This window comes from Hippocampus zosterae, chromosome 1, assembly GCF_025434085.1.
Source record: "Hippocampus zosterae strain Florida chromosome 1, ASM2543408v3, whole genome shotgun sequence".
Lineage (NCBI taxonomy): Eukaryota > Metazoa > Chordata > Actinopteri > Syngnathiformes > Syngnathidae > Hippocampus > Hippocampus zosterae.
The window spans coordinates 13,314,934-13,337,212 of NC_067451.1; the positions used below are offsets into that span (position 1 = coordinate 13,314,934).

Below are 22,279 nucleotides of genomic sequence, written 5' to 3' on the forward strand. Positions count from 1 at the left end.
GGCGATTGATGGATACAACACCTGTCGTGAATGTCAAAGAGCTCCCCTTGTTAGAGAATAGCAAGTTGTGCACATAGCATTGCTACATTGAACAGTTCCAAATGCATTCTAGAGTGACTAAGTTTCTGCAAACGCTTATAAATGTAGCCATCATTTTCTCAGGCGTATAGCAAAAATAAATAGTTCATATAGCAGGTTTAAAATACAAGTTTATTAATATTCCAAATATTGCATATTTCAAACAGCGCCAACACACCAGAAATAGAAGTTACATTCAAGACGACGTGCTAAAGCAAAGCCTCCTCCTGCCAGCAGACCCCAATTTTAGAGTTGTGTTAGGATTCCTTGAGAGACACTAAGTTGGATGTGATGCACAAAAACGTATTCAAAATTGGGATTGGTCCCGTGGTCAAACAACAAAAACAGAAAGAGTGACACATTTGAGGGGGCTACTGGACCTGCCACAGTATTTAAGCTGGTGTCTTGCTGAAACTGTTCGGTTTAATTGTACCGAGACAGCTGCGGGTCACACCCTCAAACGTGACTTAAGGTGCAGGAATCCACAGCCTGATCACGGCAGGGCTAAATATGTGCATCCATGTGCATGCAGTGCACGTGCCGAGCCTCAAAACAAATAAGCATCCAGTGGCTTCAAGAAAAATCATATTTCATGACAGACAAGTAATTAGATTCTTTGACACCCCCCTTCACACAAATCCTTGTATAGACAGATAAAGAACAGCATAGCTTTGCTTATTAAGTGCTTGTGTGCATCATTCTAGATCATTTCAGAGTTCATTTGAAAAATCTGATCCACCCCCACAGACTGATAATGGTGCTACACCAATATGTCAACAAGTTGACCTTTAAGATGGACGCCTTCAACAAGTCTGTCTGCTTCCCGGAAGCAGGCAGGGCAGTCGTTATCTGGGCAAAGGCGGGAAGGTCGAGCAGGCTCCGGAGCTGCGAGGTGACTGCAAGCTGAAGGAGTGGGATGGAGATGTAGAGCTGGGCGAGGCCTTCTGCGGGCTGCTCGGTTCCCCGTTGTAGAGTTTCCAGAGCAGCTCTTCATTCTCCATCGACAAATGCTTGTTCACATTTGACTCCTTCTGGAGGGATTCTTGCAGCACAGCCTGCTCTGCAGACAGTTGCCTGCGAGTTAAACACATTACCTCAGAGAACTTGCCAGACCACCAACCACATACTTCTACAAATCAAAACAGGAAATGAATGGTGACAGACGACAACAGTGCATGTTGTGGAACATGTACTATGTCACATGCAGACGCAGCACAAGCAGAACAGAGCCAAGTTAAAAAAAAAAGTGGCAATTGGTAAAATGCAGAATGAACACAACAGTCTAAGGTACGTGTCAAAGTCAAGGCCTCGGGTCCAGATTCGGCCCCCCATGTGATTTTATGTGGCCCGCCATGAGCAAATCTTGTGTGTCAACTGTCATGATTCTTGCTGAAATCTATTCCGAAATGTCAAATTGTCATGGGTTATAAATAACAGATTTTTCACCAGCCCTCCGAGGGAAGCCGTAACTCCGAAGTGACCCGTGATAAAAAATTAGCTTGACACTCCTGGTCTAAGGGATCGAAAGGTATAAAACATTTGATTTATTTTTAACTATTTGGATAAAAGTCTTGTGGTGCTGGGTCTACGTCCGACATACCGAGTACATTCGCAATGCTAAATGGCTGTCCTTAACGACATACAGACTGGGCCGGCCTGAAATCATGACAGAATGATGACTGACAGACCGACGTTCCGACTGCTGATGAAAAACCTCCAGGAAGATGACTGTGGGTGGCTTACCTTAAGAGAGCAGCGTATTTCTCCACGCGAGCTTTGAGGTCCTCATTCTCCTGTTGGACCTTATTAAGTCTCTCGTCTAACTTCACATTTCTCTCAAGCTGGCGGACAAAACAGATGAACAATGCAACGCTCGAAAAGGTTGCAATTTTAATACTTGTTTAGTATGCATTCCCTTGTCTTTGTTCCAGATCTTACCAGTTCATCAATTTCAATCATCTTCTTCTCCTGTTGGTGAAGTTGTTTGATTTTGATATCCAGCACCACCTTCAGGCTTTCCAGCTCTTGCTTCAGATACACAGTGTGCGGGTCATTCTACGGGATGGGTGTTTAAAAAAAATAAAAAATCTGGACTCCAGTAAATCAGCATCAACACTCAAGTGACAATTATGCAACCACATTGTAAATAAGAAAACAACTTGAGCGTACTCACCCCGACTCCACCACACACACGGAGATTAACTATCTTAAAATACCCAGAACACAAGCTTTAAGGTGGCGGGCTTTTTTTTTTGTTTGTTTTGTTTTTTTTAGCCATCTTTGTTTTCTGTGGTTGTATCAATGCTTCTACTGTCCGTTTCCAGCATTTGTCTGAGGCGGTGCAAGTGACTACACATGGTCCAGGTATTTCTGAGTCTTTGCCAATGCTGATTGCATAATTTAACTACAGAGAGCAACCCTCTGGTGGGAAGGGTTTAATGAAGTTCCCACAATTACATGATAGAATGCTGAGTGGATTCTGAATCAATACTCATGAGGGGCAGACTTGTTTTAACAGTGCATTTAGAAAAGATTAAAAAGAAGAAGAAAATTGAAAAGGACAGTGTTTTTAATGTCGTGGTATTTTGGTCCCAATGAAGATTATGATGCCAGCCATTCAGGCAAGGAAAAAGAAAAAATGTTCATGGTTTGATTTATCAATTTCCTACCAAGTTATGGAGACCAGTACCTGACTTTCTGCCAGCTCTCTCCTTTTGTTCTCCTCTGCTGTTAGCTTTCCGATCAGGTCAGCGTTTTCCTGAGTCAGCGCTTCAATCTGTGCCTACATCAGAAAAAAAGGCACTTTCTGGAAGACTTGACATAGTGACAGGTTATTTGTGTTGGGAGACAAAACGTCCAACTTACAGAGAGTGCAGCTTCTGAATCCTTCAAACTTGCATCCAAAGACTGCAGTTGCTGAGTGTGGATTTTGCTGAGCTCTGAAGAACAAACAAAAAAACAAATAGGGTAAAACCAATTCGCTCAAGTTGAATATTTGGTGTCAAATTCTAAAAGAAATGCAGCTTTTCAAAGGATGTTTCCACTCACTCACCTTCCAATGACCATTCATGTTGTTGTTTAACACATTGCAACTGCTCTTCGTGGCTGTGCTCCAATTCTAGCTTCATGGCATCATGACTTACTTCGAGTTGTTCCATCTTTGCGAGACACATGCAAAACACTTCAATGACATCCCGCAGTATTACTAATAAGTTGATTTTCATTCAACGATAGCTTGCAAATGACTGTAAATGAGCTCATTGATGGCCCAAGACTCAATGGGTTTGAAAGGGGGCACACACCTGCGTTTGTAGCAGAGCTTTGCACTTGTCTGCCTCCCCTTGGTAGGTGAGGCGGACCTGATCCCACTCAGCCTGGTAGAAGGCCTGCAGTCTCTGCTCCATCTCTTCCAGGTCCTTCTGGTGTTGCTCCTGCAGTCCCCGCATTGCACCCTCCAGAGCATCCTGCAAGTTTTGCTTTTCCTTTTCCAGTCGCTCAGATGAATTGACTGAGCACTCTGCAAATTGTAACATGCATTTTAGGATACATTCTTTTGATAACCACGATATCCCGTGAGGTTATGTAGATGTGTGCCAGCTTTCATGAGAAATGTTGTAATAATTGTGCTGTTGTATATAAAATCTGAATCGGGCCCTGAGACAAAAATGTGGCATTTTTTCTTTCATGCCATGGAAACACATACTTGACTTTATCTGCCAACTGTGGCAAAGTTATTGTTGGCCACAAGTTACATATTTTTCATTTGGAAAACTGGACCACGGGTCAAAGATTTCAGCTCAGGCTGTCTCAACAAGCCGCTCAATGGCAGTTGATAGTGAGCGACTATGATAAATCAATAATGCAGCTTTCATCGAAGGTGACAGATGATAGATCCATCCATCCATATGTCATTCACATTATATGCCTCGGAGTCTGACAGTTTCAACAACTCTACGTGAAGACGGTGGGCTACAGAGGAATAAAAAAAGGACGGCGGGCGTGTGAATCACCACCTTCGGAACACTGGAATAACCGTAGCAGATCCAGGAGCAGAGGCAAAGCCAACACTGCGACCAGCTACCAGGCTCTGGCATTCAGAGGCCAAGAAGCTGCATTCCGCAAGCATGTGCAACAGTGATCTAGTCATATGAGCCTTAAATCCAATTCCGCCCCTTGCAGCAAACACAATTTGACTCATTTGATGACTGCAGGACTATTTTATCCCAGAACTAAAGTTAGAGGTTCTGGCCCACAGCGTGACATGGGATTGACTTTTGGGAGCAACAGTTACAGATATGGTGGATGCAATGGATTCCTTTAGGAGGAATTCGAAGCCTGCAAAAGTGAACACAAACACTTTCAAACACTTGTTGCTACAGTACATGTAGCAAGGTCAACTTGAAGTCAGGCTCAATGGCATTCAACAAAAGAATGTGTTAGAACAGTGCTCAGAACTTAATAGCCGTCATGTGTGTGTCCCGAGGCACTTGTAACGAGGTGTGTGTGTGTGTGTCTGCATTGCAAGAGCAGAAAATTTCCAATAAATTTGGAAAGGTTGTTCAACCAGAAGGCTGAAGGAAGTGGACGGAAAACTGCTTGGAAACATTAGCCTTTTCAAGTTAAAGCACGTAAACTAGATTGGACAGAATCTGGGCTGCTCACCTTCAAAACATGAATGACTTTTGAATCGTAAAATACTGTCATTACCAAACCACCGTTGGATTCCTTTACCAATTAAATTGAGGCATACTACTCTTGCACCCAGAAACGAAAAACCATTCGTGCTCACACTTACACCTAGAGACAATTTGGAGTGTTCAATCAGCCTGCCATGCATGTTTTTGGAATCTGGGAGGAAAGCGGAGGACCCAGAGTAAACCCACGCAAGCACAGAGAGAAAATGCAAACTCCACACAAGAATTAAACCTCTGCACTGTGAAGTCGACGTGCTAAACACTCTACTACCGGGCCGCCTTTCACAGGAATAAAACAAATACATTGATAAATTCCTGAATACAAAATGAGTATAGACTGGCACTTGTCCTAGATGGATGGGTAGGCATATGGATGGTCTGGCCCCCAAAACAGTACATGACAGTGGATAAATGAAGAACAAGCTCATTTTAGTGGTTATTCTGTGATAGGTGTGGCAATTCTTTTTTTTTTTTGGGTGTGGGGGTGGAGGGGTGTCTACTTAATGTTTTGCTTGCACAGAAGGCGTGTGTTCTGCTCGAAGCTGAACAACCAGATTAAAAAATGCGGCTCAAAGCAAACAAACTATCAGAATAAATCAATAAAAAGATAACGTGGCTGACCTTTTTCAAGATGACATTGTGGCCTTCCTACGAAGGTTGTAATGAAACCCGATTTGAATTGGAGAGGCGATTTGATTCAAGGGAACCGTATCACACTCCATGTATCGAGATACGGATCGAATTGTCATTTAAGAGAGATGCACCCCTGGATTGAATCAACAATCTCTTGGATGTTGCTGATTATGCATTGTTTCTTTGAATTGAAAGAACTTGAGTAGCTTGGGCTTTGGAGAGCTGTTACCCGTTGTCACATATTGATAAACATGACAAAAGCTACAGCCGTACCATAATGAATCTGAACCCCACTGAATTCAATCGCTACACTTCAAAATGTATTGGTACTCACTTGTATCGTACCAAACATATCGGTACATATCCACTCGTCTTTTATTGGAAAGATGCACACCCATACTTAGTACCACTTGTCGATTGATGGGCCGACAGTTATGAAACATGAAATTTAAAGTATGAGGTAAGTGCCATATATGTGTACAATCGCCAAGTGTAAGGACAGGTTCACCTTACCAAGCTCTCCTCGGAGGTTGACCAACTGCTGAGATAGTTCTCTGCACTGCCCTGTGGCTTCATCACGCTGCACAGAAATTAAAACACAAAGCGGCACGTCAAGTCAAAGCGACTTTAAAAAAAAAACGGACAAATATTTAACAGGGTTTAAATTTCTAAGTTCAAAACACGAGAAAGCAACATTTGTATTATTGAAGAGAATACGCCAGGGGTCACCAATGTGATGTCGGCAGGCACCAGGGAGCCCCCAAGGAACACACAATTAGGCCGCAGGCCTGCTCCAAAAACTTCTCACCAGTGATTGGGCATTGCGATTTTCTAAGAATGGTGTAACAGTGAACATTTGAAAAGGCAAACACGATCAGTGCCTTCAAATAAATGGATGTCGAAATGATTATTCATAACTATGGCGATCACAAACATTTTTTTCTAGAAGTGATTATCCAGATAATCGCTCCGCATCCCATTTTGAGGAAGAACATAGTTGGAGCAAATATGTTAGTTCAGAAAAAAGTGGTAGCCCTTTGCACTCATCAGTAGCCAAGAAGTAGCTCTCAGGTTCTAAAAGGTCAGTGACCCCTGTAATACAAAAATAAATTGAAAAGAAATTACAAGGATGTCATTCAAACTAAGGTATTACCAAATACACGACTACAATATAACTACAGTTGCTGCCAAAAGTAAACATCAGGAATAAGGGGAGGAGAAAAAAAGTCAAACTTGATCGTCAACTTGTGTTCAGTGTTAGTTTATCATTTTTGCTGGCACAGTTCCTCGATCTCTGCCCTGTTGGGGAAGCAGCACTTGCTGCTGTGCTCTTCAAGGTTTCCAGATGACACATTCACTGTTCATATTTCATCTATCGATCCCTAATTATGAAATACTACACGTGACACCACGGACGCAAACATCATAAATGTAGATGTTAAATTAAAAAAAAACAACAAAAAAAAACAAGAGAAAAGGTCAGCCAAACATCTCTCTCCAATATGAAACGTGCCAAAAAGCCTTCCATCTGCTATGTACAACAGCACCTACAAATGAGGGATCAATGTAAGTTTACCTGCTTTGCAGCACAGGGAGCAATGAGGCATGCTCTGCTGCCTGTGCAGCCCATGGCATCAGCCTTTGATCTCTGGGTGCCCGTGTCCCCCACTGGGGTTTGGGCCCACCAAGTCAGCCAGGGCAAACAGCGGTCCAGGTGGGCGCACCACCGCCACTCGTATCGTCCTGGATGACAAGCTGCTTCTACAGCTGAGCTAACTGACTGCTAAGTGCACTGCTGTATTAAACACACACACACACACAAACGCACACACACACACACACACACACACAACCACACACAAAGGGGCAGGCTTCCAAAGGAAGAAAAGGCTCCTCCCCACTGAGGTGAGGTCACTTTAAGACGGCACATGCAAGCAGTCAGAAAGGAGCAACCAGATCATTTGTAGAGATGACGGGGCAGACCTTAAGATGGGAAGGGACCTTCCCAGGGGGATATGGAAAGAGCCTTTCAATTACGGCCCATTCTCATCCAAAGCAGCAATAAATCATCCCCAAAACCTTGGCAACACTCGGTGGACCTCATGCTCATAATTCCACTGTTTACACACCCTTTTCCTACAGCGACAGACCAGATGTCAAGTTTCACTTGATGGCAACTAATCTCAGGCACTGATGGTATGCAGCTTGAGGACCAAAGTGAGCCATGCCAAGGAATTAGAGGCCAGTTCGCAAACACCCCACTGGATGGCAAAAATTACTCTCACTTTTTGTTCAGAGAAAAGGACTGACAAAAGTTGATTACAGTGGAGACCGACATTTTTTAGTGTGGAAAAGCACCTTGCACCCCCGTATTTTTCATGAAACACTAAAGTCAGCAGCAGCATTTATTACTTTATAAATACATGTAAAGATTATTGACAGATCATTGTGAGACCTCATTTTTTTAAATATTGTCTCCGCTATACGTAAAGATGATGCACATCAGGCACAGAAAATCGCTAGGTCGCCATTTAATAAATTCATCCTATCAAGTTATTTTGAGCGTCAAAGTCGACAAGTACCTTAAAGTTATTTACGTGTGCCTGCTGTTTTCACACCCAGTTGTCCGCTAGATAATCACACCATGCAAACAGAAGATAAGAAACAATGTGTGGTGCTGTCTAAGTGGTATAGCCACTCGCTCATTTGACCATATCAAGCCAACAGCTGGGGCATTCTCATGCTGTGATGGGAGAGCCATCTATTCTTAGGCCTTTGAATGACAATTAGTTTCCACTGTGCACTACTGGCACACAATAATCGTCCCAATTATAAGGATCCTTCGTGTCACAGCACTCTATATGGAATTTTAATTAAGTACGGCAACTTATATTTTGGACATGGAGTTGCTGTATACCATTTGCATTGTGTGCTGTGAAAGGAAGTGAGCAAGGCTGAGGGGAATGACACTACTGTCTTGCATTTATTGATGCAATCAATTTCTCAACCCTGCCAAGTATAAGAGGGCAATGATGAAGGGATCAGTGATTGGGTCAAATGTATCAGTGGGACATTGTACTATAAACATGGGACAGTTCCAACACAGGGCGCTTCGACAACAATCTGGTCACATGTGCTTTAATGTTATCAAAGATCTTTGTTGTAAAACCAATTTGAAGCTCACTTGTTTTGAGGCTTAAATTATGCAACTGCAACTACGCAGAACAGAGTCACATGGCAAAGCAGAAAAAATTATTTGACATCTAGTTAGGGGGAATAAATGCGACAAAATTTAATCAGTGACAGTTTCACTTTGTAAAACAGTCTGTGTCCTACCCTTTCTTCAAATTGGTGCCATACCACCACACTCTAGTGGTGCAACAAAGGTCTAGTGGTGTAGTGAGTTTATCCATTCATCCATTTTCCGATCGGCTTTATTCTCACATGGGTCGTGCGCGGGGGGGGGGGGGGGGGGGGGGATGCTCGAGGCTATCGCAGCTGTCTTCGGGCTGCAGGTGGGGGACACCCTGAACAAACCGGTTTGCCAGCCAATCCCAGGGCACACACTGTTTTTTAAAATTCATATTTATCATAACACCGCCAATCAGTTCATTCAAATATTTCATAGAAATAAATGCATATATATTTTACAGTAAGCGTTTCATTTTCAGTGCATTCAAAATCACAATTGTAATTTTAATATTTTTTATGGAAAAAAAAAAACCTTCGTTTTGCCCGCTCACAATTAAGCTAATGCATATTCAACAACTAAAAGTAAAAATCAATATGTGACTAGAGATAATGACTGTCTTCTTTCCCAAGGCATAATTTTGTTTTAACAATAAAATGAGGAAGCAAGGTGACTGGAGTTAAGCTGTATTCTGATATAACACGCCCATTCATTATACATGATGGCAAGTATAATTCCCGGAGGTACCTGGTTCCTGGAAGCTAGTCACGTGACACCGCACAACACACCATATTCAAACAAGGTGGTTAAATATCCATGTTTAAAAAAACAAAAAAGAAAAGGTGATAATATCATCATCAGGCTTTGTAAAGAGAAAGGGCATTTGGGTCATATCAGGTTTTGTTCATGACATACAGTATGTTGAGTTCCATTATACTTATCATACTCAGGACAAAGCTATCAAAATGTTTGTATTTCACTTCAACATGCACAGTAATTAAACAAAAACATTTTGAATTCAATTTTATCAGTGGAATTGACTGTTATTGTCAAATAATTAGACATAGTACCGTAGTTTAATTCTGGGGAACTTAAAAACAACAACAAAAAAACCAACCGAATTACCCTACCTCAGCCAGCGCTCGCTGCAAGACGATACTAATGGCTTCAAATCTGCAGTTAGAGGCTGCAAGCAGTTCCCCAAGATTCTGGATCCTCTGATCACTTTCGCCATCCCGTGGATGACTGGGTGGCACCGTTTTAGGAGGTCCATGATTCGGTTTTGCTTGGGATGTTGACGCTTGCTGCCGAGAGCAAGTCTTGGGCTTGTTCTTGTCTACAATACAATACAATACATGCTGATTTATAGAGCGCTTTCACAACAGCGGCAGCTGTAACAAAGCGCTTAACAAAACAGTTCACATCAAGTAAAAGCGTAAACACAACACATAAAACACGGACAGTCGTGCAGTCCTAACCACTTTTCCGTCACGCGCCCTGCCGCCCAAAGCAGTCTGATATGAAAGAGGAGAGAATCAAAGTGCCCTTTAACCGGTGGATCTACTGTAAAAGAACACGCATTGAGGGTCGTGACAACGTTCATGATCATCATCAATCCCCTTTCCATAAGTGCACTACTTTAAACAGGCCAGTAAAACCACCCTCAAATTGACGCAGTCTTAAAAGATTCGGCAAGCTCCACTGTTAAAGCATGGTTCTCCCGTTCGCAGATGTGCTGTCCAATCAAGTGCACTGGCAATTCCCAGTGCTGCTGCACAGATAGCCTGGCATAAAAATGGATCCTCTAAATAAAATTGGTTTTCCATTTCCTAATTCGATTGAGAGCTCTGTGAACCTGGTCACCAAGGGCAGCGTGTTCTGCTCGTGCAGTCTCGATTTACATCAGCACACACACACACGCGTGCGATGGACAATAAGCAGCTAACAAACAAGAGAAAATACCTCAAGCATGAACAAAAACACGATTGCTTATTTTTTGTTAAGGTGTCTACTAAGGCAGCTTGCAAAATTTGTAATAACACCATATGGATATTTTTGTTTTAATTCTATTCAAATTTAAACTTTATACCTGTACACTTTTGATGAACAGGATCTAACCGTTATTCTTGCTGCTTCTCAGCAAAAGCTCCGTGTTGTCTCATTTGAATGAGGTTGCCCTCTGCTGTCTGCACAAGAACCGTCACTTTCAAACATTAGCAATGAACACGAATCCATGTTTGTATACCCTGAGGATTTGCAGTGGAATAGCATGAGGAAATGGGAAAATGTATACAATTTTCGGAATCAAGCAAAATCTACTTTGCTCAGATCTATATCTTAATAGATCATTTTTTAAAAACTACTCTATTTCAAACATTCAAGCTCTCAATCATTTGAATAACTGGACAGGAAGTCTCTGATTAGACGAATGGTTCTCTATTTTCTGTCATGCCCCCACTAGGAAGAGGATAACATCTCGCGCCCCCGCAAGACTATAAATAGTATCATTTGTCTATAAAATTGTAGAAGTACACCTTTGCATAACACTGTATCCTAATTTAACATGTCAGAGAATAAAAAAAAAATACGGACCAACTTACAACTAAGAATAGCTTTAGTAACTGGAACAGAAAAGATTTAAAGAGCATCTGAAATTAAAAAATTACATTAAATCCTTAATTTAACTATAAATATTTTTGGACCGACTATGTCAAACCATACGATACTGAATAATAAAATTATTTAAAATCAATAAATAATAATGCATTCAAACTAATCAACATTATCTCAGAAGCACACTATTAAAACAAATCAACCAGCAAAATAAAAATATATAAAATGATTTGTGCTTTTTTTTTTTTAAATCAAAGATGATGTCTGGATTAATGGATACAATGAGCACGTTTTCAAGTCTTCGAGGCGAGGTTTGAAGCAGGACACCGCAACTCTCGGCTCCTGCTCAATGTCTAGCAGCTCATCAGCGTGATTGGGGAGTGATGTCTTTAAGTGGCGCTTTAATTTATTTAGCTTCATGCTGTCCGCAACCAACATTTTTAGACACAGTAAGCTCACCAATCTTTCCTCGTCTGCCACTGCAGTCACAGTGAAGCCAAGCGCTAAATACTTCTTATTTCCTCCCTTAGAATGCTCCCTGCGCAAACTCTGCCAATGAGAGCGCCACTGCCCCCTAACGTAATGAAGGTGCTACTGCACGTTATTTTAGGTCAGTAAAATAAAATAAAAAAGCATGCTCCCCGAGGTCAAACGCGCCCCCCTTGACGGAGCCTCGCGACCCCCCAGGGAGCATTAAATAATAATTAAATGCTTTTATAAAGCTGCTTCCTTGAGCTAAGTACTATCCATCAAACCTCTTTCCCATTATTTATTACTATTATGGCATAGTCTTGGCAAACATATGTTTTTCACTTTGGATAACTTTTTCACATCAGCTGTGTGCCTAGTCATTTTAGGGACTTTCAAGAAAAATGCAAATCGGCAAAATATTACAGACCATTCCTCTTGCTCTGACCACAGATGTCAAAGGAAAAAATATGAACAAAACAAATCAAAATAATCCAGGTAGACTTTAAAAAAGTTACTGAGAGTTTTTTTGGCATGTAAGGAGACCTCACAGCATAGAACTGATGATGAATTGTGCAATTCATCACATCACAATCAGTTCGTTTGAGTTCCTTGTTCGCACAATAATAGAAAATTCTGTTCAGCTATACTCATCGACATTTCATGGGACACTATATGAGCTCACTCCAGTGCCACACGCCAAATTATAGTTGTACTTCAAATTGTTTCAAGAAGTGAATACCATTAAAAGAAGTGCAATACATTTGAGCGTGAAATTCCTTATATTATCCAAGATCAAAATGGCAATTAAAGCATTCAACATTGCTGGGAATCTAAACAAGTTCTCCCACAATACTGATCTCCAGTCACTGGGGCTCAAAATAGAGCCCTAAATAACTTTGGTTCATTTCAGGCTGAAACCAGATCAGTGGTTTTCTCTCTGCATGTGGCCAATACGAAAGGTCATTTTGCTGACCCCCTTTCTTGCGCTTTTCTTTTTGACTTTTGCACAAATTACAAAAAAAAAAACAATTTCATGGATGCAATATCGACCGTATACAGTATATCGAAAGTCATGTAACGTTCTAATCTCATTTGCGTCCAGCAGTACATTGCTCTGAATGAAATTACACTGACTGCTGTAGTTAAAAGAAAGCTGAACCTCCTGCTTAAGAGACAAGCAAACAGCCATAGCTAAACATAGAGGCACAGTCTACAGCACAGCTCAAGTACTGTCAATACCAAGATGTTTGCAAATGTAACTCACCAGAGGCCATATAACTAAGCCAATCTGATTAAAACAGAATGCGGTTGACAAACCTGCTTGGGAAACCACTGTTTTTCCAGCATCCTGACAGCAGTTGAATGTTTCGTAGTAAACCTTCGGCTGTCAGACGCACATTGATGTTTGAGGGTGACAGCTTTGGAGCCCATAATATCTCTCGGTAATCAAGGTAGAAAAAGTGACACTTGGGGCCGGGGGGAGATATTTTATAAATATATTGGAAGGTATGGTGAAAAAGTAGTCAGATTCATACCCATATTAGGCATTACTCACTGCAGTTACCTGTGTTAAAGAGAAGAACCCCCCCCAAAAAAAACTCTTACCTGGTTTATCTGGTGTTAAACCAACAAATCTAGAAGACAGAGTTCTTTTTAGAGGACCCCGAGTAGAAGTAGAAGCGCCTTTGTTGGTGCAGGTGGGTGAATTTGTAGTCGGTATAACAACTGTCATGCAAACATACACGTGATCTTTTAGGCAAAAGTAAAATGTTACATTTCTCATCAGAAAGTCTATTTGGGATAATTGTTTAAATGGTTTATAATAATCCGATCATAATCATATGTCTCACAAAATGCAAAAATGTGTAAGTGGTTGTGATTTTACCTGGCCCAGGCCACCTCCTGGGGCTTGGTATGAGTCTTGCTTTCAGTGCAACAGTTTTAACAGGGGGTTGTTTACGTGCAGCCACTCCAGAAACTGTCAAGCAAGCATAGGTAAGCAGTTCAAAAGTGCGAAACGGCACGTGACAGCATCACCAGAAGCCCTTGCAATACAACAACAACTTTTCAACTCGCATTGAATATTGAGGTATGTTAGTGTACCACTTTGACAGCAATAGTCTCTCTGTGTTGCCCTGTAAGTGGTTGGTTGGGGTCCTTTGACTTAGATCATTCAAAGGGCATTAAAAAAAACATACAGTATGCATTTTTTTTTTCACGTGGCTAAGCCTGAACATCTTAGCAAATGTGGAGCTTTTAAATCCAAGCAAGATTTTCCAGCGGGGGATTTTCGCCACGGCTTTGCTTTTTTTTTTGGTCACTATGAAGGCCCCTCTCCTTCACATCGTGCCCAAATTACAAATTCGATCTTATCCTTGAATACAATGAGCAAAAGCCTCATTTCAAATTGCAGTCGTCACACACAGACCCCGAATGCCCCAATGTAAAAACCTTGCTCGGCTCACCTTGTAAACTTGCTGCACCTTCATTCTGATCATTGTGAATGCTTCCTCTGTTTAGGCTCCTGGATGACACCGGGGTCTTGCGCGGCAGTCGAGAGGCAGAAATGGAGGGAGTGTCCACAAAAGAGGGACGCGTGGGAGTTGCGAAAGGTCGGGATACATTCAGTTGGGGCTTGACACTTGCAGCCGAGGCTGGTTCAAAGGATGAGTCCCTTGTTGCCCCATTCCTTCTGCTCCCCGCTATCACATGGAACGGGGAAGCTATCGTTAGGATGGACACAGAATACTTGGTGGTACATTCCTCAGGACTGAAAGTCTACATATTCTAAAACAAAATGCATCAGTAAAAACGTTTTTAATTAATTAATTTTAAAAAGTGGTGCTCTCACATTTTAAACGACCATACTTGCACAAGTGAAAACATTGTATGTTTTCAGCATTTGGCATGCATTATACCATTTTGCTCAAAAATTAAGGAAGTCAACATTATTTTAGCAATTTATGATTTTATTATGTCTGTAGTGCATGAATTCAGGTCAGCAAAATCTGTTTTAGCATTTTAGTGTTTAGCCTACATCAGGGGTGCCCATTACGTGGATCCTGATCTACTGGTAGATCCAAGACAGGTCCCAAGTAGATCCGAGGAGTGTCGAGGAGAAAAAAAACAAACAACCATTTGTGTGTTTTTGTACATGTTAGTAATATATATTTTTGTGTTAATTTACGCTGCACCCTAATCATCCTATCAGTCCTATTTTCACAAAAAAAAAATTAAAAATAAAATAAAGCAGTTAAATCTTGAATTTACAGCGGCGCGGGATTACGTCACCGGTAGTTGTTAGCGCTCAGCAGTCTGCAATTGCAGCTTGTGATCAAAGCTGTTACTTTCTTTTATCGTCATTATTCTCATTCAGCGTTTGCTTCGTCTACAATTCACCGAGGGCACGGGCAAAGAATAGGAATCTAGGAGGGCCCAGGTAAGCACTTTAAAATGGTATGCGTGAGCCATGATAGTTAACAGGCTACAAAAGTGCATCGCATGCCTCAGTTTCAGGCTGTTTCTCATCATGCCGCGTGCGTGTGTGTGTGTGTGTGTGTGTGTGTGTGTGTGTGTGTGTGTGTGCGCGCGTCTGTCAGGGTAGATCCGGGGAGGTTAGTTGATCGAAAAGTAGATCTTCGGTCCAAAAAGTTTGGGAACCCCTGGCCTACATTTTATCAATGCATTTGAACGTACTTTGCAAATGCGTTCGAAAGTGTACTTCTGCTGCTACCCTCTTTCTTCTTCTACGTCGGACAAAGAGAAGTAAAATATCTTCTGGGTGTAGGCAAATAAATTAGTGCATTTTGTTTCCCAACTTGTGCAAAATAAACGCATAATAGTAGATTACATCAAGGCTCCGTTGCCAATTTTCAAACGAAATCCTGAAGATAGCTGGTTGCTTTCAATGGCGACAGCAACACAGCATCCGAGGGGGAGGAGGGATGGCTTTTTACCATGTGAATGTTTAGAACGGCAGAAGTGTGTGTATGTGTGTGTGTAACGTATTTGCTGCACTATAAGGCGCATTTAAAAGCATTCAATTTTCTAAAAAGCCGACAGTGCGCCTTATAATCCGATGCGCCTTCTATATGGATTAATATTCTGATTTCTTGGACGTAGTATTTTAAATGATTTGTAAACGCTTTGTTGCAGCGGTTGTGAAAGCTCTATATAAAGAAAGCTGTATTGTATTGTATTCCCTTTAGCGTAGCTCCATCTACTGGATACAAACAACCACAGCCAGTATTGTAGCTTCGATTCTATGCGCCTTATAATTCGGTACACCTTAAATATGAAAACAGATTTAAAATAAGACATTCATTGAAGTTGCACCTTATACTCCGAAGGGCCTTATAGTGCGGAAAATACGGTGTACATTGAAACTGCTTGATGTGTGTCAAAATTCAACGCGTAGACTTGCTGATCCACAAACACATTTTCAACACTAAACAAGTAGATTAATATTTGTAAAAAAGTCATGATAAATGCATATATTAAAAAATCAAAACATGAATCTCACCCCATAGATTTTAACAGTGTAAAACACTGTCATGTAGTGCATGAAAAATGCTCTACAAATAATGTTAAGATTGCATAAAGAAATCAGAAGTTAGATTTTATTTGAAGTTCCGTTTCCCTGATTTACAAATCGGTAACTATCACCCTCAAATAGAAAATCTGCTAAACTCTCCAAAATATTGTTGCGACCAAGTCAATAGTTTATCATTTCCACACCTTTAAAATGTATTTGCATTGTAATCATTCTCTTACCTGTACTTGTATTCTGCTTTGACTGTGGGGTGCCTCCACTCCAATTATCTCCGACTCGCTGCCTGATAGACTGAGCAGGCCTGTGACTGGCGATGGGATGATGCGCGAGGCATTTGCCTTGTGGTTGGTTTGGAAACGTTTGTCTTTTGGATCTGCTGTTCTCTGAAAAGGCTGCTCCCTCCCTGCCGGATTCTGTCTGCAAAGAGATCGGTGTAATATTCCCAGCTTTTACTTTTTCTGTTGAGACCGATAAATCAGCGAAACATACACACAATATTTCAGAGAAGTTTCATTTAGAACAGTCACGTAAAAGCCAATTTGCAATTCTTACAAGGTACATTCAGGCAAATGGCATTTTGAAAGAGATGGGTCATTGATTTTCATATTATTTGTATGACATTTACTTACGACTAGGCTGATCTTATTAATTTCTCTAGGACTCTGGTTAGCAGCCGGTCTTTTGAAGGCCTCAGTATGTAAGGCCAGTTTACCCTGGGGAGAGGTGTTGAGGGTTGCTGGTTTAGTTTGCTTCTCTTGTCTTGGAATTGTAACAGCAGACAAGGACTTTGAAATGGTTTTCCTTTGCTTGGGGGACTGAGGTGAGGAAGGCAAAGTGTCCGTTGAACATCGAGGCCTTGTCTTGACCTGACGCAAAGCTGAGCCTGACTTGACCGCCGTTTTGCTTGGTGCGTTCTTCGGCGCTGGTTTCTGATCTTTCTGCAAACTTTTATCAGGGGATTTTTCAAGGGATAATAAGCAGAAGGTTTGGTTGGCAGTAGACTGAGCTGGAGAGTTGTCACTTAGAGTGCTTTGTTCCGTCTCCATCGAGGCCTTGCCGCATTGGGCAACAGGAGAGTTAATTGCCGCAGTGGACATGCTATGATTGCACTTTCCATTGCCCACATTCTTCTCAGGTGATAGTGTGATTGGGAAAACCAAGTGAGCAGCCCTTGGATTTACTTGTCTCTGAGCACCGTTGGCTCTTTTCGTCACAAGGGGAACAAATGCATTGTTATGCCTTCCTTTAGTTGGACTAATCCTGCTCGTTCTTTCGGGACGTTCTCTGAATTTACTGAGTACACTCGATTGCATTTTTTTATGCGGCGGAGATGACCCAGACACCATTGTTCCAGTCACAGTTCTTGTTACAACTTTAGAGTTGACATTACTCAAGTCTGATTTCAGACAATTGATCTCCATTGTCTTTATTTTTCTGGTAGAGAGAGATAGTCCCACGGCACTGTGTATTGTAGGCGTGGCAAATGCTTGTTGCTGTTCAGTTGGGTATGAAATTGGACTGCCTGCAGTTTCGGTGCAAGGAGATTCTAAAAAGGTGGCAAGCATTTGGTTCCCCATGTTTGACAGTGGTGTTGAAGTCTGTTTAGCCTTATCCATGTCCTGTATAGTTGACAGAGAAGGCACGAAAATAATACATTTGTCTGGTGTAAAGGCCCCGGAGGAATATGTCAATGGCTCTGACTCAACACAAGCTAACCGTTTTTTATGATCTGGAGAGTGATCACACACAAAGGTCATCTGAAGACCCCCACGATTTGCATTTGGCGTAACCATAGATGTGGGCAAACTCAGATCGTCTTCCTCGCTGGTAAGCTCGCAGCTTTCAGGGAGTGTGAACGTCTTGCCAAGGTATGGATTCCCTGAATTCTCAGTCATTTTTTCACAAACAACAGGCAGGGTGGGCGTGGTCAGCATGTGAGAGTCATTGTGCAATGCCGCATGTCCGACAGATGGTGAGGTGGATGACTCATCAAGGGAAGAAAATACTGAGAGACTCTGGTCCCCCAAACAAAAACTGTTGCTTCTTAACACCATTTCACCAGAGCTCATGGAGCAGCTATCGTTCTCAGTCGATCCTCTTTCAGAGGCTTCACATGAATTTAGTTTGCCTTGTGCAGTACGGTCGGGAGGAGATGTCACAACAGTGTCACTTCCATTCCTCTTGGTCCCATTAAAATGTTGGAACTCCTTTGTGTCTGGATAGCCTTGTGCGCTCAAGCTTTTATTGCAGAAATCAACAAGGCCATTGAGAGGGGTGGGGAAGCACGTTTGGCTCAGGCTCATGCTTGCATCGCAGAACAACTCATCTCGCGTGGAAGTGCTTTGACAGTTATTTACGAACAACCCTTCACTTTGGAAGTGATCTAGCATGTGCATATTTGGCGAGCTGCTGGCTTCTCCATCAATGGACACATCGTTGTAAGGACTTTCAGCAGGAAGACATAGATGTACGTCTTTGTGTGGTACAACATATCCATTGTAAGACAGGTTAATCGTTGAATTAGACATTTAGGGGTTCTGCTGACGTAATAGCTTCACGTTCTGAAAACACACATCCGTTTTGCAGTGCTAATCCGTCAAATGAGCTGATCCACCATCAACATCTGTAAATGAGGAAAACAAAAAATTACTAGACATTCTAAATAACCACAAATGCAAAGTCCCAAAATTCTTATTCAATAGTTGTAAAATAATTCAGCCTTATGGGTGAAAATTGTAGTGGACACCATGGGCAATAAAATCGATATCTTGATGAACACAGAGGTCGTTTACACTAAGGCACAATAACAAAAGTCATTCAAGGGGGACTTGGGGAGCCAATTGTTTTGTTTTTTTTAGTTGTACTTGGTGTAAAAAATTTTCGAACTACTGGCTTAGATGGAAAAGGATGATCCACTGTGGCGACACCGACCGCACAAACCAAAGGAAGAACGATGGTTGTAAAATGACGCTCGCGGTTTCAAAACCGCATTTGCTTGTTTGCTTCAATGTCCGCCATTGTAACAGGAGCTGGGTGAACAAATTATTCATGATTTTTGTTTCACCATATAAAAAGCACATTGAGCATCTAGCTGTACATCCTTTACACAGATCACAGACAAGTCGTTTCTAAAATGAGAGCAGAAATTCATAAATGCCATGTGTAATTGCGGGAACACTAAATTTCAAACTCCGTTCTAAAACAAAAGCACCATTGTGATTCACACTACAGGAGAGCATAAAATCACCAGTCAAAAGGTTTGAGTATGCAGGCTGACATCTTAGTGCGTTTAATTACACTTCAACCGCACTTAAAATGAAAATATATTAACAAAGTTTTCTGCTGCAGCGTGATTTTCTTTTCATTCAATTGCTCAGACATTTATTAGCAAACCACAATTGTGCCTGTGGGAATATTATTCCGGATGAATGGGAACAAAAGTTCTGTTGGGTTTGGCTCAATGCAGTGATCCAGAGAGCAAAATGCTAAGGGAAACCAGTTCAACTTTCTCAGGCATTGTGAAACAGCAAGCAGCACGATAAAGATATAACTTCATCTGACCTTCGTGTTATTTTCTTTGTTGTACATTATTCAGTTAAAGAACTCTGCAGAAAACACAAAATAGACATTTGATTGTATAAATAACAGGATTAGAAATAACTTGGAAAAATAAACAAATGAAAGAAAGCATCACTGTACAATTAGTTAGAGCAAATTGCTGCTTTTGCTAGAAAGGTCAGAGATGTCAGCCACTGAGCAAGCAGTAGTTAGGAGACTCACTTGACAGCAATCACCCAGATGCAGTTGTCTCCTCGCATTCAGTCAACTGTGCAAACCTCTGTTACACCTTGGGTTAAGGTGCTACGTGTTCTGCTTTTAAACTCTTCTCAATTTGAGTGCCTGTGGTCAAAAGTGACATTGCCCACAACTCCTGGCAGCAGTGCAAGGGTAAATGACTGTGCCCACACCCAAGTTGACCAAGAAATGAATACGCTGGCTAACTCGGCCACGATGAGCCCAGTGCAGGGGGAGTGGCCTCAGGCTGCCAGGCTTAGATGGCATTGACTGTTGCTAAGCAGCCAAAGTCTCTCTTTTCAGAGGGAAAGGATCAGGCAGCTTTTTAAAGACTGATAATTCAAAAGGGGAACGTAAAACACATAAAATACTGCACAATCCTAGATTCTAGACGCTAATTAGCTTGTAGGTAAGCCTACTAGAACTCCTTCTGTCAAGACACTCTAAATGATCTTGCACTGAAATGTGACGGTCTGATGACAGGAACACACACAGCTTGACACTTGATCCCCACACATACGGCCGCAGTGTGTCGCCACAGTCTAAGACACTTTCTATTTATGCTTATGCCAAAAAAGGCCCCTGACAACCAGTTTACTATGGGCTAATCTGGACAGGAGACACATTTGAAGTGAAGATTGTAATTCAGACAATTTATTAATTATTTTATTAATCTCTTCAGAAGCGTACTGAACAAAAATGTAAAGACTGAATGTGGAAATGAATAATGTATAGTACTGCACTCAAAATTTCATGTTGCCATGTCTTAAAACTTACCTTGAATGAAGAGCTAAGAAAATTGGGTAAATAGTCTGAGTAAGATCAGCCGTGTTGATTCGTGAACACAACAATTTCCATCTTTTCCTTGTAGCGCTCACTTGTATTGCTGCAGTCAAACACCGTACAGTATATCACCATTCGCTGATGTAGGCTATCAAATTATCTATTCACTCAATAAGCGGCAAAACAAAACGCCACATCAGCCTGCGATCAATATGGCGGCCATAGATATGCCCAGAAGGTATGTAACGTCACCAAACCATCAACAAAGTAACCATTGCTAGTTTCTCCCAGATGACAACTGTGAGAGTCTGGACATCAGTGGCTCTTCACCAACATTTGGAGCTGCTCAGAAACTGTCTGACCTGAGAGGCATTTTAATTTGGGTGTCTCACTGTACGCCAATGGGCAATTACCCGTACATCAAATAAATATAATGATTTCTGATGAAATCATAAAAAAATACAAAAAGGAAAAATTGACTTACGTACGGGACTTTGGGTATTGACACTGGCACTAGTATTAGTCGTAGTAGTACAGTATACGAATGTCACTGAGTGAGCAGAATCTGGATGAATATTATTGGGGTTATTTGCAGTAACGTTAATTGAAAATCACCTGCTTCCACACACGAGACGATTGCCAGACATGCATAACAGGGGGAGGCGGATTATCCTCCAACAAGTAGGACTTAAGTGTAGGGTGCCGGCAAATATCTTATAAACGGTCTTCCTACAGTGATTGTAGTACAATCCCATAAAACATGCTTTCAGCGAAGTTCACGTGGCAGCTGTCGCTTATTTGAACCGTAACGAATTTATCTAAAAATGGAGAGTAAACTTAAACGGCACAACTAGCCAGAGGTTTGACACCACCATTAGGCTACAGCATCATTGGCTAAATTATCTAAACAGCCTCTACAATTAAATTTCGGATAAATAAGAGGCACGAAATTGGCATTGTAACATCGTTAGTTAACAGTAACGAGAACACGTTTATGTTGACGAAATTATGTACCCTAAATACCCAATATTTAAACTATGAATGGGTGACAAGCGCACTTTATCGAGTGACGATGAAAGGAGTCAATAATTGAGTGGTGTGTGCCTAATAAACGTATCGAAACAAAACAAAGCATTAGATTACAGAGAGTGTACCTGTCACCGGGAACGTGCACGAACACGGTGAGCGCGCTGTACCAGAAAGCTTGATGAGGCAGACACCGGTGCAGAGTTCCCTCAATTTGTCACCTTCGGAAATGTCAGGAGTGTGTGAGTTAAGGTCCTATTTCCGACACAGAGATGCGCATGTTCAAACACTCATTTGCACACGTGGGACACAGATAGTTTTTGCTTGCGTGCACTTTGACCCTCTCCCCATTTATGAAATGACAATGCAGTCGCTTGACTGATCCGTTACGTCGATTTAAATTCTACAACGCAGAAGAAGAAATAATCACTCGTGGTTTTTATG

The 22,279-nt window shown here is 41.6% G+C and overlaps 1 protein-coding gene across 3 annotated transcripts; it reads right to left on the reverse strand.

The window, feature by feature from the left end:
* Nucleotides 1–192: 192 nt before the first annotated feature.
* Nucleotides 193–22,086, reverse strand: LOC127595731 (microtubule-associated tumor suppressor 1 homolog). 3 transcript variants are annotated; one of them, XM_052057474.1, is made up of 15 exons: nt 21,964–22,086; nt 16,861–18,854; nt 16,453–16,648; nt 14,145–14,402; nt 13,565–13,657; nt 13,285–13,404; nt 9,726–9,931; nt 5,919–5,985; nt 3,381–3,595; nt 3,131–3,236; nt 2,944–3,017; nt 2,768–2,860; nt 2,017–2,133; nt 1,822–1,919; nt 193–1,152 (listed from the first exon to the last, which is right to left on the reverse strand). In XM_052057474.1, the coding sequence occupies exons 2-15, from the start codon at nt 18,757–18,759 to the stop codon at nt 924–926; spliced, it is 3,771 nt and encodes a 1,256-aa protein (XP_051913434.1). In that variant the 5' UTR covers nt 18,760–18,854; nt 21,964–22,086; the 3' UTR covers nt 193–923. The 3 variants fall into 3 exon arrangements, with proteins under 3 accessions (XP_051913434.1, XP_051913442.1, XP_051913424.1); XM_052057482.1 differs by lacking the exon at nt 21,964–22,086 and adding an exon at nt 20,012–20,264 and having other exon boundaries at nt 14,145–14,381; XM_052057464.1 differs by lacking the exon at nt 21,964–22,086 and adding an exon at nt 20,012–20,262.
* Between the last annotated feature and the right edge of the window lie 193 nt (nt 22,087–22,279).

Coding starts and splice junctions, on each gene's coding strand:
- LOC127595731 (XM_052057474.1), bottom strand. CDS start 18,759: ATGTCTAATTCAACGATTAACCTGTCTTACAATGGATATGTTGTACCA. Junction 16,649..16,860: donor TTAATAAGATCAGCCTAGTC/GTAAGTAAATGT, acceptor ATCTCTTTGCAG/ACAGAATCCGGCAGGGAGGG. Junction 2,861..2,943: donor ATTCAGAAGCTGCACTCTCT/GTAAGTTGGACG, acceptor TTTCTGATGTAG/GCACAGATTGAAGCGCTGAC.